Raw genomic sequence first — 15,131 nt, forward strand, 5'->3', positions numbered from 1 at the left:
CCTCCCCCCACCACCACCGCATCCCCTTCACCCAGCTGCCCGCCCACGTGACTAGGATGTTTTCATCCCGAGAATCCCGCGCGAGTGACGTCACGAGGGGGGGGGTGTGGGGGAGGGGGGGAGGGGGGGAGCCCCTCCCCTAGCGCATCACCAAACACAATCGACAGAAGCCCTCAAAGCATTCGTCAACAGCAGATTGGCTTCAACTATAATCAACATCGTCTACATTTTTTTTCGATTTAAAGCTTTCGTGACTGCAGGGATTCATCTTCTTGGTTCTTTCGGTAAAGTCACGTAGAAGGGAAATAATACAATAATAAAAATAAAACATAATAAAATAATTCTCACGACGTTTCGGCCACAACGCAAGCAGCCGTCCTCAGGTGAAGACCAGGTCTGTCGGGGAGACAGCGGTCTGAACATTGACAGACGGGACATTAATAATAATAACACCGTGTAACAAATGTATCTGGAATGTTCTGGAAAAAAGATACATTTCAAAATGCCACTGTCCTGGTCACAAAAGCAACGTTTGTGGGGATTAATAGCCATTTCTATACTTTTTAGGCGTAAGCAATTACAAAAGATCACTTACGACCCAGGAACAAACATTGTGTTACATAGTGTCATACATAGTGTAATAATATCTGCCATTAACATGCAAATTTCTCACATTAACATCACTAGCCCCGCCCACTTCATTTATGACCCTTGGGCTACACCCATTTCAAACCTTCAAATCCGCCTGCCTCGGCAGTTTTCCTCTCTTTTTTCTCAGCCTGATGACGAACAATTGCGTTGCGATCGAAACGTCGTGGGTGTTTTGCTTTTATTATTTTAAATGTATTATTTTTATTAAATTTGTATTATTTTTATTTTATAATTGTATTATTATTATTTTGATTGAATGTTTACATATCTATTCATATATGTTCTATTTACGTGACTTTACCGAAAGAACCAAGAATATGTAATAACATCGCCAATCATAACATAAACATCGGCGGCAGCAGCAGCATCGTCGCCATAAGCGGGTTAATGAAAGGAGCCAAAACTTTAAATGGACTTAGAATCGTCATCATCTTCGCTAATAATACCATCAAAGACGCAGTAATCTTTAACAGACGTAACCACAACCCTCGTCACCACACCTCCTCCTTCCCAGACACAGCCCAATAGTGCACCACATCAAGCGCTGGGTCCACACTGCCCGATACACATCATACCCCCCCCCCACCAGACACCCCACCCTGGCACGGTACACCACATCAAGCACCTCACCGCAAACCCCACCACACCCATCCACCCAGCCCGCATTCCGCGTGACATCTGCCGCGCACACACGCGTCTCTCATACGCACACATCACACACACACATCACACACATACACACACGTACACACACACACACGTATATACACACATCACACACACGTACATACACACATCACGCACACACATCACACACACGTACACACATCACACACGTACACACACACACACATCACACACACATCACACACGTACATACACACATCACACACACGTACATACACGCATCACATACAGACATCGCACACACACATCACGCACACACTATAACACATCACACGCACACATCATGCACACACATCACGCACACAGATCACATATACATACAGACATCACACACACATCACACACACACATCACGCACACACACATCACGCACACACATCACGCACACACACATCACGCACACACATCACGCACGCACACAGATCACATATACATACAGATATCACACACACATCACGTACACACACATCGCACACACATCACGTACACACACATCGCACACACAGCACACACACATCACGTACACACACATCGCACACACAGCACACACACATCACGTACACACACATCGCACACACAGCACACACACATCACGTACACACACATCGCACACACAGCACACACACATCACGTACACACAGATCGCATCCATAACCATCACACGCACAAAGACAAAAAATCCCCCGTATAGCCTTAATAAACTGGTGGGGCAAGTGTTGTTTGCGAGCACCTATTAAGACCAAAACCGGCACGCGAAGGGATGGTGCAGCAAGAGACGTCCACCAGCCGTTGCCTCCCCGTGCTGACGGAGCACAACACCGCACCAGCTACTCAGTTGAGGCCGAGTCGACCTAGGGGAGGGCCCGGGAGGGGTTGATGTTGGCCCGTGGAACGGGAATCGAACTCGGTCTGCCGAATTGATAGCGCAGTGCGTAGAAACGTGCCGTGACGTCACGGACAGAGTCGCAGGGGGGGGGGGGTTACAGCCCCCCCCCCCAGATCTATAAATAGAATCAAACGCGGACAGAGAATCACAAAAGCCCCCCGGGGGTCACGTGACGCGAGTGATAGCAGAGAGAGTGAGATGCAGAGAGAGACAGATTTAGAGGGCGAAAGAGTCACTATGGGCGCGGAGAGAGGGAGACGCAGGAGGGAGAGAGAGAGGCAGGCAGGGGGGGCTGTGTGTGAGAGGGAGACAGGGAAAATACATCGACAGAGAAAGACAAAAATTAATCTTCCACATTTTACATAGCGGTCTCAAGGTGCACCTAGCCTGGCACAAGCGCTGTGGTGAAGTCACTGCCACTTGGTGGGCGCGGGGCGGGTGTTGTATCTGCGTGCGAACGTGCCCACGAGATGCTCCATCTCCAGGTGAAATATTTGCATCGACAGGATTAAAAGTCCACCGTCTTGTCAAGCAGACAGAAAAAAAAACAAGGCGACAGACAAAAAACTAAAAGGAGACGTCTCAGTCCCACCGTAGACGTTATTGTCCCTGTGCAATGGGGATGGGATATGACCAGGCTGCCACACAGCTACGAGACCGTCTCTACACGATCACAGCCCTCTCAATACTGCGGAATGGCCAGGGTCTTTGCAACCCCCACACACACCCTTTATAACACTCGACACCATTCAGGGGTCCTGATCGAGGGGGTATGCCCTCCCCCCCTCTCTCCAGACACTATCACGTCCCAGCTACCCTCTCTTCCCCCCCCCCACCTCCGATGACCTCTGGAGACCCCCCGATGACCTCTGGCGACCCCCCATTTACCCCGGGTGATGAGGAGAGGTCGGTGTGGCTGTGATAGTCTTTGTTCATCTATTTGTGCATAAACACACGCGCGTGGCCTGCGAACTGGGCGACCCAAGTCACGAATACAGCATTTTGAAACTGTCCCACACCTCCCCATGGACACCTCCGCCTTCACTAGTTTGGTTTATAAACGTCAGCATCAAGCGGCCAGACGTGGTTCTGGCCACACAAACTCCTTTATGTGCCGTGACGGCCTCAACGGGCTGCTCGCTATCAGCACTTGCACCAAAAGCCTTTTGAAAGGCTATACGGGGGACCTTTGCGTTGGTTGTATGCCATGTGTGGTGCACGGGTGGTGCATCTGTCAGCCATAAAGAAGTTAACACGCAACACCTGGGGTGTGTCCCGTGACGCTCCTCGCAAGCAGCGCGAGCATTCCACACTTCGCGTGACGCTCCCAAGGTGCACGTAGCCTGGCACAAGTGCTGTGAAGTCACTGCCCACTTGGTGGAGAGTAGCGGCTGCTGTACATGCGAGTATGTGCATACACGGCATCGCCACGTGCAAACCAGATGTTCCATCAAAGAGTAAAAAAAAATCCAATGTCGACCACCAAGCAGATACAAAAAATGCTCAACTTTATTTGAAATCCGTATAAAAAATAACCGCGTACACAGCAGCAGCACTGGCCGTGTGCACAGAACACAAAATACTTCAAATTATTAAGACCTCAAAGGAGGGGTGGGGGGGGGGTTAAATATCGCAGTGGTGGTGGCGGTGAGATTGATGGGGGTCCCCCACTCCTCCCTCGCAATTTATTTACAAAAAACGCGCTACTGCGGAGGACGAAGATTGAAATAAATAGAAGTTAAAATTGCATCAGATCCATTCTCCTTTCCCCATAACAAGTAACCCCCCCCCCACCACCCTCTTGCCAACTCACTATGTACACACACACAAGGAAAGGCAATTTACCAGTATCATCATCCCCTTCACCGTTATTATTATTATTGTTACGTGGCCTACCCAACGCTCTAATCACACTCGGACTAAGGGGGAGGGAGAGTTGGGAGGGTTGCGTAATTCGTTGTCCCTGAGGGTAGGAACAAAATGGGCCCCCCCCTTGGGTTGGGACCCCCCCTCACCCCAAGCCAAACCACCAGAGGGGGAAGCTCCAGGTTCCCGGGAGTCCGTTGACGCTATGAGACAGGCCACTCGACCTATGACATGACTCGAGCCAATTAGCCGATGATATTCGAGGTCGTGAGGTCAGGGCCAAGAGGTTGTGGTAGAGGAGGGGGGAGCTAGGATTGGATCAGAATTGGGGTGGGGGTACAGGGGGAGGGTTAAGGGTTGAGATTGTGGGAGTGCAGGGGGTTCATCAAGCAAAGGGGTTGGGGGGGTAGATGGATGATGGGGGTTCATGGATGATGGGGGTACATGGATGATTAGCAGGTGAACAAGGGGGCAAGCAGCTGGTGCTGGGAAGGGGTAGACAGGGGGGGGGGGAAGCTGTAAACTTAAAACACCACGGGGGGCCGCAGTGCGGTGGGGGGCAGGGAACTCAGGATGGGCTCCCTTTCACTCAAGACAGACGACCACGACGCAAAATAAATAGCGCGGCCATCACCGTCACATCAACAATAAATAACTCGAAACATTTGGCGGTGGCGACCCCCTCCATTACTCCACCCCCCTCCACGGTAGAGGGGGGGGGGCAGTTAAATGATCAACACCAGCAACGCGGCAATAGCTACGGTAGCAACAGTTGCATTTCGCGGAGATCAACAGCGAGAGAATTCAAATTCTACGCAAACAGAACGAGGCAAGAACGGCAGCCTCCATTGCATTGGTTGTGCATCATCAACATGGGACACAGGGAGGGAAATAACGAGATTGGGGCGGGGGGTGCAAGAGAGATATGGGGAAGAGAGATGGGTAGAGAGAGAGGGAAGGAAGGAGAGAGAGATACCCCGAGGGGGGGAGAGGGCAGGGGTTGAATGAGACGAGAAACTGGGGGTAAGGACGAAGCAGAGGGGGTAAAAGAGAAAGGGGTGGGGGTGATTCTGTTGGGGTTCAGGGGGGTATAAGGCAGTGAGCGAACCCCACAATCCGCCACCGGCAGATTCCTCTCGACTTGAGGGGGGGGGGGCGGTGGGGTGTGGCGAGGGTCAGGAGGTGAACGAGAGACGAGATGCGTAAAGTCCACGCAGGCAGGGTTTTTGGCATTCCGAGGTGACGTCACTCACGCACGCAACGAGATAAAAACAAACCTCAGCAACGACGGGGAAACTAACGCAATAACTTACACATCCGGTAACCGTGAGTGTGGCAACCGACGCTCATTACTCACACTACTAAAAAGTTCATTAAATTAACCCATCGAGGGAGCGGCGAGAGGGGGCACTATTCGGTCCGTTGAAAAATTCTGTCGAAGCGGTGATGTAAGGGGGGAGGAGGACCCCCCCCCCCCCATCTTCTCTCAGCATCCCCCGCCCCCCCCCCCCCACACTCCGAAAACGGTGCCACCAGAGCAGCCGATAGGCACGGTGGTTTTATACGGCGAGCACTTGCAGGTCATGGGCAATTGCACCACGAAAATAACAAGTCAGTAGTAGTACTAAAAATAATTATAATACTCATATAAAAATAACACAAATTAAATTAATGTCTAGCTTATCTTCGCCCGCCCTTCAGGGCGACGCTTTGAAATCGGCCGTTGAGTCTTAGGAGGGTGGTTGGCGTCCTTCATGTCGTACAGAAATTAAAATAATAAAAGCCAAAAGTCTTCAGGGTGAAATTCACAAACAATAACTTAACGCGACCCACGTCTGCCGAGGGTCACAGATTGACATTGTCGATGTGGGAGGGGACCAAGTCTCTGGGTCATGATGAGGTTTTGACGATGTGGAGTCTGTCAATGGGTCATTACTCAAATTGTTAACGATGTCTCTCGACTCGGGGCTCACGAATTCCCGATGATGCGTGACGACGTCGCGTCTCCGTGCAGACTGGAATTGTTGACGGTCTCGCGAAGATGCCTCTTCTGTGGTCAATTCATTCTTGATGAGGTGCAGCAACGTGGGATGAAATCCCTGGCTCGTGACTCAAATTCTTGATGACGTGCAAAGCTGTGGCACCGCCTTGCTCATCGAAAAAACTCAGGACGCGCGACATTCTCCTCTTGATGCGATGGCGACCTTCATCGACAGACTCTCGGCAACATGACTGTCTCAGGGTTCTCCCTGCTGGATGATGTAACATCGTCAACATCGTCGTCGTCATCATCACTGTCACAGGCTCTCCTTGCTGCTGCTGCTCGCGTCGTCAGACTCAGACTCGTCCTCGTCCAGCGATGGTCGCCGCAGCTCCGAGGGGGGGGGCCCAAGGGCCGTCTCGGAGGGGTCCACCACCGTGCCCCCCGAAGGCCCTGCCCCTCCTACGGCGGCGACGCTCCCGCCAACGCTGCCGCCGACGCCGCTGCCGCCGCCAATGCCCGGAGTCATCCAGGGGTGGAGCAGGAGCTCGTCCAGCGACGGGCGATCGGACGGGCGCACGGAGAGGCAGCGCCGGATCAGGTGCTGGCACTCTGCATGGGCGAGGAGAGATGCACGGAGACAGAGTTAGCGGCGGTTTTACAATCGATGCCGACGCGGTGCGCGGTGCGCGTTTCATGCAGAGGGGGCCGCCCAGCACACACCTCGTCTGCAAGTTGTGTTCGCAGTAAATTAAATCGTGGCTCCATTGCCAGTGTGTCACTAACTAGTTGTATCAGTCGTTACGCAGACAAGTGTATTGGCGGTGCAAACGAGTGGTGGGTGTGCATGCGTGCGCCCGCCCGCGCCGTGCGCCACCTCACCAGGGGAGACGCGCTTGCGGAAGGTGACATGGGCACGCAGGATCTCGCCATCGTGCTCGAAGGGGATGTCCCCGCACACCATGTCGTAGAGCAGCACACCCAGGGACCACACGGCGGCCGAGCGGCCGTGGTAGCGGTGGCAGCGCACCCACTCGGGGGGGCTGTACACACGCGTGCCTGCACGGGACACAAGACAGATGCACACGGGGTTTACTACGTTGCACTTTTTTAAAACGTGACATTTATTTCCGTTTTTGCAGCTCTCGCGGCGCACCATCCCCATGTTCCAGGAAAATCATTCATAACGAACTGCAGCTTCCGAGAAGGCATATTAGTTAATACACTAGGGGGCGCTGCACTTACTGACGCGCAGACACTCGGACATCAAAACACACAAGTCACACAGACAAGCTTAGGATGCGCGCGCACACACACGGACACACGCGAATGGACACTCACGTCCGCGCACTGCCGGGAAGCGAGTGGGGGTGGTGGCGAGTGCTATTGAGCAGTTTTTCTGGGTTTTTCACGTTGTGCAATTTCCTCCTTCCCCCCCCGCCAGCCACATACTTCTCGGAAAGGAGAGGGGGTGGGGGCGGGGGGACAAAATCCATGACTAACGGTGACGATGAGCGATGGGCAAATCTCGCTCCAGTCTTCCTCAACGTTTCACCGGTGGCTCAAAGCCCGACCCACGCACGCGTGCCACGTCAGCTCAGCTGCCACGCATGCTCCGTCACCGACGCAATACGCCGTGCGGTGCAGAAAACTGGGAAATTACCGTGCCCTTCACACCGCGCGGGATTTTTGGGTCTGGTTATAATAAGGTTAAACGATAAGGGTAATGCCATATAGTTCTGGGAAAGTCCTCCCTGTAGGCGGTGGTGGATGTGTAAATAATTATTGTAGGACAAGCGGGAGTGTTGATTGTCGAATCGGTGTCTGCTAATCGTTTTCGTCTTGGCAGTAGCCTTGACGTTTGTGGTGGTTGTTGCAACAGCCTTGGTAGCGAATGCGTAACGGTAGTGGTGGTGATGGTGACGCTGGCGAAACCGTCGCTGTTGTGTGACGAGGCCACGCGTCACACGCAAATGTGCGGACGTGGCGCACGCTCTCAAGGCCACCACCGCTCGGGCAATTCACGCTCGTCATACCGTGGCGATCGTCTCACAATAGCAGGGGGCACACACATGCGTCACAGCCGCCCCCGCTTATAATTACGGCCTTTCGGCAAACAAATAAGGCGGATCGTGGCGGGCCGAGCGAGGCGAGCGAGGTAGGAAATATTCGTGGGGAGGTGGGGGTGGGGATAGGAAATCGACACGCGGCGTGACGCACCCGTGTTTACATAGCGACGAGGATTAAATAAAATAAAAGTCAAGGCGCGCAGTAGAAACTACCAGCAACTCACGCTGACGTGGCGCCACTCCAGAAACGGGTTCAACAACATCCCAACCCCTCTCCCTCCACCCCCTCTTAACGCCCCCCCCCCTTCTACGTCTTTCCATTGCTTCAACATCCATCCTCTCTCCCGCACTCATCTCCCCCTCTTCCAACAATCTTACCCCCTCTCTCCCATCTCTCTTAAAACGTCCCTTCCCCCAGCCCCATGCTTGTTCCTCATCTTTTTCCAACTCCCTTCCCTCAATTTTCCTCTCCCGACTTCTCTCAACTCATTTCTCTCTACCATCTCCCAGCGATCTCCCTACCCCCCATCCCCTCCCTTTCCACCCGGCCCGACTCTTGCCAGCGTCATCAGCCCCAGGGGTGTTGGGTGGCGACGGGCGGCCAGCCCAGCCCCGACCACATCACACAGCCTTTCTGTGCAGCCCCACCCCCCGAGTTCTCCCCTCTCACCACCCCCCTCTTCCCTTCCCCGCCTCCGCCCTAAGCCTACCCCACCCCCGCCACCTCGCCGCGCCTGTGTTTACATTTTTCTCGTGCTTGCGAACTGCGTCTGCCTGCGCATAGCTGGCCCCGCGCCACGCACACAGAGAGAGACGCACACGGCTCTAAAAGGTCATCGCGGACTCGCTGCTGACGCTGCCGACACAATCATCGCCCCCCGCGCGCTTGAGCGAGGAATGTGTGGAATTCGCTACTCGCAGGACAGCGGCTAAAGCGAGCCCTCGCCCTTTCGTTTAGCCCAAGGATAGACACTTGGGGCTGCCTCCGAGTCTTGCCTTTAATGAAACCCAGCCTCCCACCAAACACAAGTGCGCGTGTGTTAGTAATGAATGCGTTTCACGGGCAGTGAAAGCGAGCCAACATCACACAGCAGTAGCCTCTTGTGAGCGAGAGAGTGGGCAGACTGTTGAGCGAGCAAGTTCGCGAGTTACTGGGAGGGCGAACACAGTTGAGCGTGTGAGCTAGTGTATGAACGTGTGACTGATCAGGCTAGCATGCGACTGGTGAAGCGAGTGCGTGACTAATCCGTGCAGTATGCGAGTGAGCGAGCATTGTGGTCGGAGCATGCGATGGATTGAAGTGTTACTGAACGAACGTGTGTGTGACTTACCAGTCTAGTATGCGAGTGAGTGCTTAGTGTGCGACTTAAGGCTTGGCGAGTGCGTGATCTGGCACGCCGGTCGGCTTGCCAACTCAGCAAGAGGCCTAAAAGCGAGCTGTGATCCTCTCACCGTCAAAGTCGGTGTACACCGTGTCCTTGAGCAGCGCCCCGGAGCCAAAGTCGATCAGTTTGAGTTCACCGGTCTTGAGGTCCACCAGGATGTTCTCATCCTTAATGTCTCGGTGCAGGACGCCGCACGCGTGGCAGTGTCTCACCGCCTCCACCACCTGGCACAGCACCACATGGGGGTTAGCACACGACCACTGCCGCCCCAGCCACTTAAAGAGGCCGCTACAATCACCACATCACAGAATGTGGAGTTTCATTGCGCAGGAGTAATTCAACAACATTCAAACCGAACACTATTTAGTGACCATCGTTGCAGGCGTTGTTCTTTCAGCGTCGCGTGTTTGTAGTGGCATCACGGTGTCGTGCATGAGTAGCGGCTGGCTAGATCCGTCAAGCCGTGCCCGACGCACCTGTCTAAAGAAGTCCCGAGCCAGCGCCTCGGGCAGTGCCCCCCTCTCCGTGATGTAGTCGAAGAGATCGCGCGACGGCTCGGGGCGTTCCAGCACCAGCACGAAGCTGTCCGCCCGCTCGTACCAATCCAGCAGGCGGATGACGCCGCGCTGGTGGTTGCCGTGGCTGCCGTGGTGGTTGTGGTGGTGGGGAACGGCGCAGGCGGTGCCCCCCGCTCCGCTTCCACCGCCGCAGGGCACGGGGGGGTACGGGCCCCCCACCCGCTTCAGCAGGATCACCTCCAGCGGCACGAGAGCGCCACTTGGCTGGGGAAGAAGTGCAGGCGACGCGATGTTACGGGCAAGGGTGCGGATGGGAGGGCTGTGGTGTATGTGTATGGTAGACGCGGTGGAGTTGCTGTAAAGTTAGGGCTGTGTGTAGTCAGAGGGGATGATTGGGGGGGGGGGCTCAGGGCAGAGATTGTGGTACTCACTAGTTGCCCCCACTCGGTGACTCGCTCCTTGGACACGTGCTTGATTGCGACCTGCAGGGGTGGTGGGTGGGTGGGGGTAGAGGAACAAACACAAGGCAATTAACTCCCGCCCTCCTGCGTCATCACGTCCAATTAAGGGCTCAGCGATCATGTGGAGTGGGTTAGGGTGAGTGGGGGGTGAGACTGAGTGAATTCTCGAGCGCTGTGATTTGGTGCGAATGGGCTGTGTGCAAATGAGTTTGTTGTGATGGTTGGGGTTGTTGCCGTGTCTAGAAACTATGATATGGCGTTTTGTTTTGTATTTAACGGTTCTCATGGGTTGGCGTCCTCCAAGCGACGGTGTTGTGCACTTGATTTGCAAGTAGCCGTGGTTGCGTTAGTGGCGTTGTGCACGGGTGTTGTTATGGCGTTGTGTTGGCAGTGGTTTTGCATTACACTGCGCGTGATGGCGTGGGGGTGAATTACACGCGCCATGACTCATCTTAACGCCGCGTTCAGCTGGGGGGCGTGTGTGCTTGATGCACTTGCGTTGTGTCGTGTGGGTGTGTGCCACGGGGTTGGTTGATGGATGGATGGTGGTGGTGAAGTGTTCGTCCGCGGCGGTGCGGCGTGCCGGTGCGTGTGCGCTAATGCGTGGTGTGGCTGCAGAGTGCTGTGCTGCAGAGTGGTGTGGCTGCAGAGTGGTGTGCTGCAGAGTGGTGTGCTGCTCACAGGTAGGCCGTCGCTCGCCCGCACGCCTTGGTAGACGGTGCCGAAGCCGCCGCTGCCCAGTACGGGTCCCACCTGGTAAAGCTTCTCCAGGGGTTCCCTCTCTCCACGCCCTGAGGGGGGTCACACACAGAGGGGGGGGGAGATCAGCCACGGCGAGAGGGAGATTGGGGGGGGGGGTCTATTTTTATAAGGGAATGTGGGAGACCCTTCCCTCTCCCGTATAGTGAGGGGGGGGGTCCGTGTTAATTATCTGAGGGATCCCTTATCGAAAGAGAAACACAGGGCCAAACAAATAATACAATCTATCACCATTTGTTTACACAACGAAGCTCTTGAATTCGATGTCAATTCTTCTGGGGTTTATCATAAGTCAGGCTCGTTAAAGGAATGCTGATGGCGGGTGCCAGATGTAATAATAACACTGGGAAGAGGACACCATATAAAACAGGGTGTCCGTGTTGTAATACATAATCAAGTCCGGGTGGAAGCTGTAATCCACCAGTGGCCTGATCACGGCCGATGACGATGTGTTTAAGCGGGGTATCTGTGGCACTGTTGTTGTTAAACTTCGTGTTGCCTGGTTACGTCACGAGGCAATTAAAGATAATTAAACCAAAACAGCAGCGCGCCCCCCCCCAAATCCTATTAAACCCTCCAACCCCCTCCACTCCAAATTGAACCACGAAACTGACCCCGCCACCCACACCCCCCTAATTAGAGCAGCAACCCCAGTGAAAATCCCCTTAAACCCCACAGCATCATAAAAATCCCTTAACTACAGCGGAAGCCCTATCGAGAAAACTCAGTACCCTCTATAAACCACCTCAACTTCACAGTGAATTCTAGATGGGATTCACAGTGAATCCCATACACTACCGAACGCCCCCCATGTCTACAATGGAACATCACCACCCCCCAACTCAACCGTACAATCCTAACCCCGTACACATCGCAATCACGAAAATTAACACGAAGCGCATCAAACTCTTCATTCTAAACAAGCACACATCCCACTCCCGCAATCAAAACCCCATACCCACTTCAAATCCGAACCCATCGAAACCACTAACCCTACATCTTAGCCGATACACCCTTCCACAAACCCAAAAACAGTTAACATTTTATCAACGCTACTACAAACCCATACATTAAACCCTACCACCACAAACCCATACATTAAACCCTACCACCACAAACCCATACATTAAACCCTACCACTACAAACCCATACATTAAACCCTACCACCACAAACCCATACATTAAACCCTACCACCACAAACCCATACATTAAACCCTACCACCACAAATCCATACATTAAACCCTACCACTACAAACCCATACATTAAACCATACCACCACAATCCTATAAAATAAACCCTACCACAACAAACCTAAACCCATAAAAATCGCCTCTCCATACCACGGCCCCCAACCCCACTCACCACGTGCCGCCCCACAGCGCGGGAAACGAACAAAACCAAAACAAAACAAAGCGGCAGGAAACGCGGCGGAGGGGATCACGGGGGGACCCCATCGAGCGGACGACCATAGCGGGGGTGTGTGGGTAGGGGACCCCCAAAGAGAGCGGATGATCGGGGGGAAGCCGTGGAAGAGATGATGATCCGACCAGACATAGGGAGAAAGGGGAGAGCGACACGCAGAGATGGACAATCACTGAGAACGAATGGATACGAGAGCGAATTCGGGGAGAGCGTGGTCGACAAGACCCCCGCTTCGGGGAGCGGACAAGGAGTGGAAGAGCTGTGTGGGGGAGAAGGGGGGGGGATGATGAGTGAGTCTCTACGACGGACCTGTGTGCACGCTGCTCTTGCACGAGGGGGTGTCCGCGGCGCCGGGCGGGCAGATGTGAGCGAACGAGGCCGCCTTCTTGGAGAGCAGCATTCTCGGCGGGGCCGACTCCCGCTCGCCCTGGCACACCCCGCCGCTGAAGGCCCGGGGTCGCGTCGTGGAGCCGTGGGGTGGAGGTCCCGAACACGCAGAGGCTCGTCCCCGCGTTGTTGAGTAGAAGCGGAGGACGCGGGAGCGATTAGGTCCCCGACTACGTAGTCCCCGCTTGAGTAGATGGTATCCGAAGGAGTGTCTCCCCGGCTTGGTTGACAGAGGTGGGGGGTGGGGTGGTCGGTTCGATTGACTTGGGTGGGTTACGGTGTTCCAAAGGGCGCCTTGGTTACGTTGAGATTGGGGGCTGCTAGGAGATGATATGCCCTCACATCTGCACTGTGCGACTGCTGAAGCCGCTCTGAGCACTGCGCGCCCCTCACCGCGATATCCCCGCGCCCGCTGCCGCCGCCGCCGCTTTACTGCCTCGACGCCGCGCAATATCCTTCCGCCAGCTCGGGATTTCCCCGGCGAAAACACTAAATATTACGCGGTTTTTTTTTACCCGGGGAACGAGCTGCAACGACGCTTTATTGCACGTTAAATATGAGAGAAATATATTTTAACGGGAAAATTAGATTTCCGGTTTTTTTTATTCCGTTGAAATCGGCCGGGACGCGTTCGAGCAGCCGCGGCGCTATTTTTCTCGCAGTAAAAACCGTCGCACTCCGTCAGTCACGGCCCCTCGTCCAATCAGCGACGGGGGTTATTCAAACCCTCCAATCAGAATCAGAGGCAGAAACGCCGGGGTGGGTGTGTGTGAGCGGTGGGGGGGGGGGCAAGGGGTGTCGGGAGGGGAGGGGGTCTCGGGATTCCCGCCAAAACGCTGCGGCGCGCGCTACGCGCATGGCGGCGGGGGGAGGGACGGAGGTGGGGGGGAGGGACGGAGGTGGGGGGGGGATGGAAATAAAGGCGCCAAATGAGTCACGTGACCCTTCTCGGCAACGCTCCCCCCCCCACCACCATAACACAACACCAACAGCCGCCAGTCGCGCGCCAAATCAATGCCCCCCCCATCCTCAACATGCCCCCCATCATCAACATGGACCCCCCCATCCTCAAATGGACAGCCCCCCATCCTCAACATGCCCCCCATCATCAACATGGACCCCCCCATCAACATGCTCACCCATCATCATCATCATGGACCCCCCCATACTCAAAATGCCCCCCCCATAATCAACATAGACCCCCCCCATCCTCAACATGCCCCCCCATCATCAACATGGACCCCCCCCCATCCTCAAATGAACAGTACCCCCATCATCAACATGGACCCCCCATACTCAAAATGCCCCCCCCCCATCATCAACATTCACCAACGACACAACCACGCCCCCCCCCCCCCCTCACATTCGTTGATAACACACGGATTGTGACGCTCCGGAAAATAAGACGCACTACCCCCCCCAATAAGATGTTTAAAGTTTTACATATGTTGTCACCTATACCGGATTATAAGACGCGCCCCATCCACATTTGCTTGAGAAGACATGGGGGGACGGGAAAACGGCACAGTCTTCCGGATTATAAGACGCACATTTTTATTCCTTTGTAAATTACAATATATGGGGGGGAGGGAGTAGTGCGGCTTACTTTTCGGGTGCGTCTTATAATCCGGAAAACTGAAGTTTTTTTTTAAACATTAATAAAAATTTTAAAACATAATCATTTTTAATATATAATAATTTCCCTCAAAAATGTTCCAACTGAACGCCTCTCCCGTTCCCCCCGCTCCGCCAACGTAAAATAAATGAAAATAAACACAACTTGTAAATTAATACGCGCGCGTGTGCGCGTGTGGGTGAGCCACGGCGTTAGTAGGCGCCGCACGTAGCGGCCAGACAGTCTGGGGTGAGGAGGAGGAGGGGGGACTACCCCCCCCAATAATCTCGCAACAAGAGCTCGTTTCTTTATTGTAGTTTAATGTTTTTTAAACTCTAACGCGAGGTTTAAAAATAAACCGACCGGAGGGTGAGAGAGTGAAGTTAGTTGCAGCGTTTGGGGGGAGAAAAAGTCGCCGATGACTCCACTCCACATTCTCT

The 15,131-nt window shown here is 54.1% G+C and overlaps 1 protein-coding gene across 1 annotated transcript; it reads right to left on the reverse strand.

The window, feature by feature from the left end:
• Positions 1-3,715: 3,715 nt before the first annotated feature.
• LOC144947286 (serine/threonine-protein kinase pim-1-like) lies at positions 3,716-13,522 on the reverse strand. The gene is made up of 7 exons (XM_078876514.1): positions 12,999-13,522; positions 11,186-11,295; positions 10,475-10,525; positions 10,002-10,307; positions 9,593-9,749; positions 6,954-7,130; positions 3,716-6,683 (listed from the first exon to the last, which is right to left on the reverse strand). Exons 1-7 carry the CDS (start codon positions 13,087-13,089, stop codon positions 6,388-6,390), a joined length of 1,188 nt encoding a protein of 395 aa, XP_078732640.1. The 5' UTR covers positions 13,090-13,522; the 3' UTR covers positions 3,716-6,387.
• Positions 13,523-15,131: the final 1,609 nt, after the last annotated feature.

This window comes from Lampetra fluviatilis, chromosome 44, assembly GCF_964198595.1.
Source record: "Lampetra fluviatilis chromosome 44, kcLamFluv1.1, whole genome shotgun sequence".
NCBI classification, from domain to species: Eukaryota; Metazoa; Chordata; class Hyperoartia; order Petromyzontiformes; family Petromyzontidae; genus Lampetra; species Lampetra fluviatilis.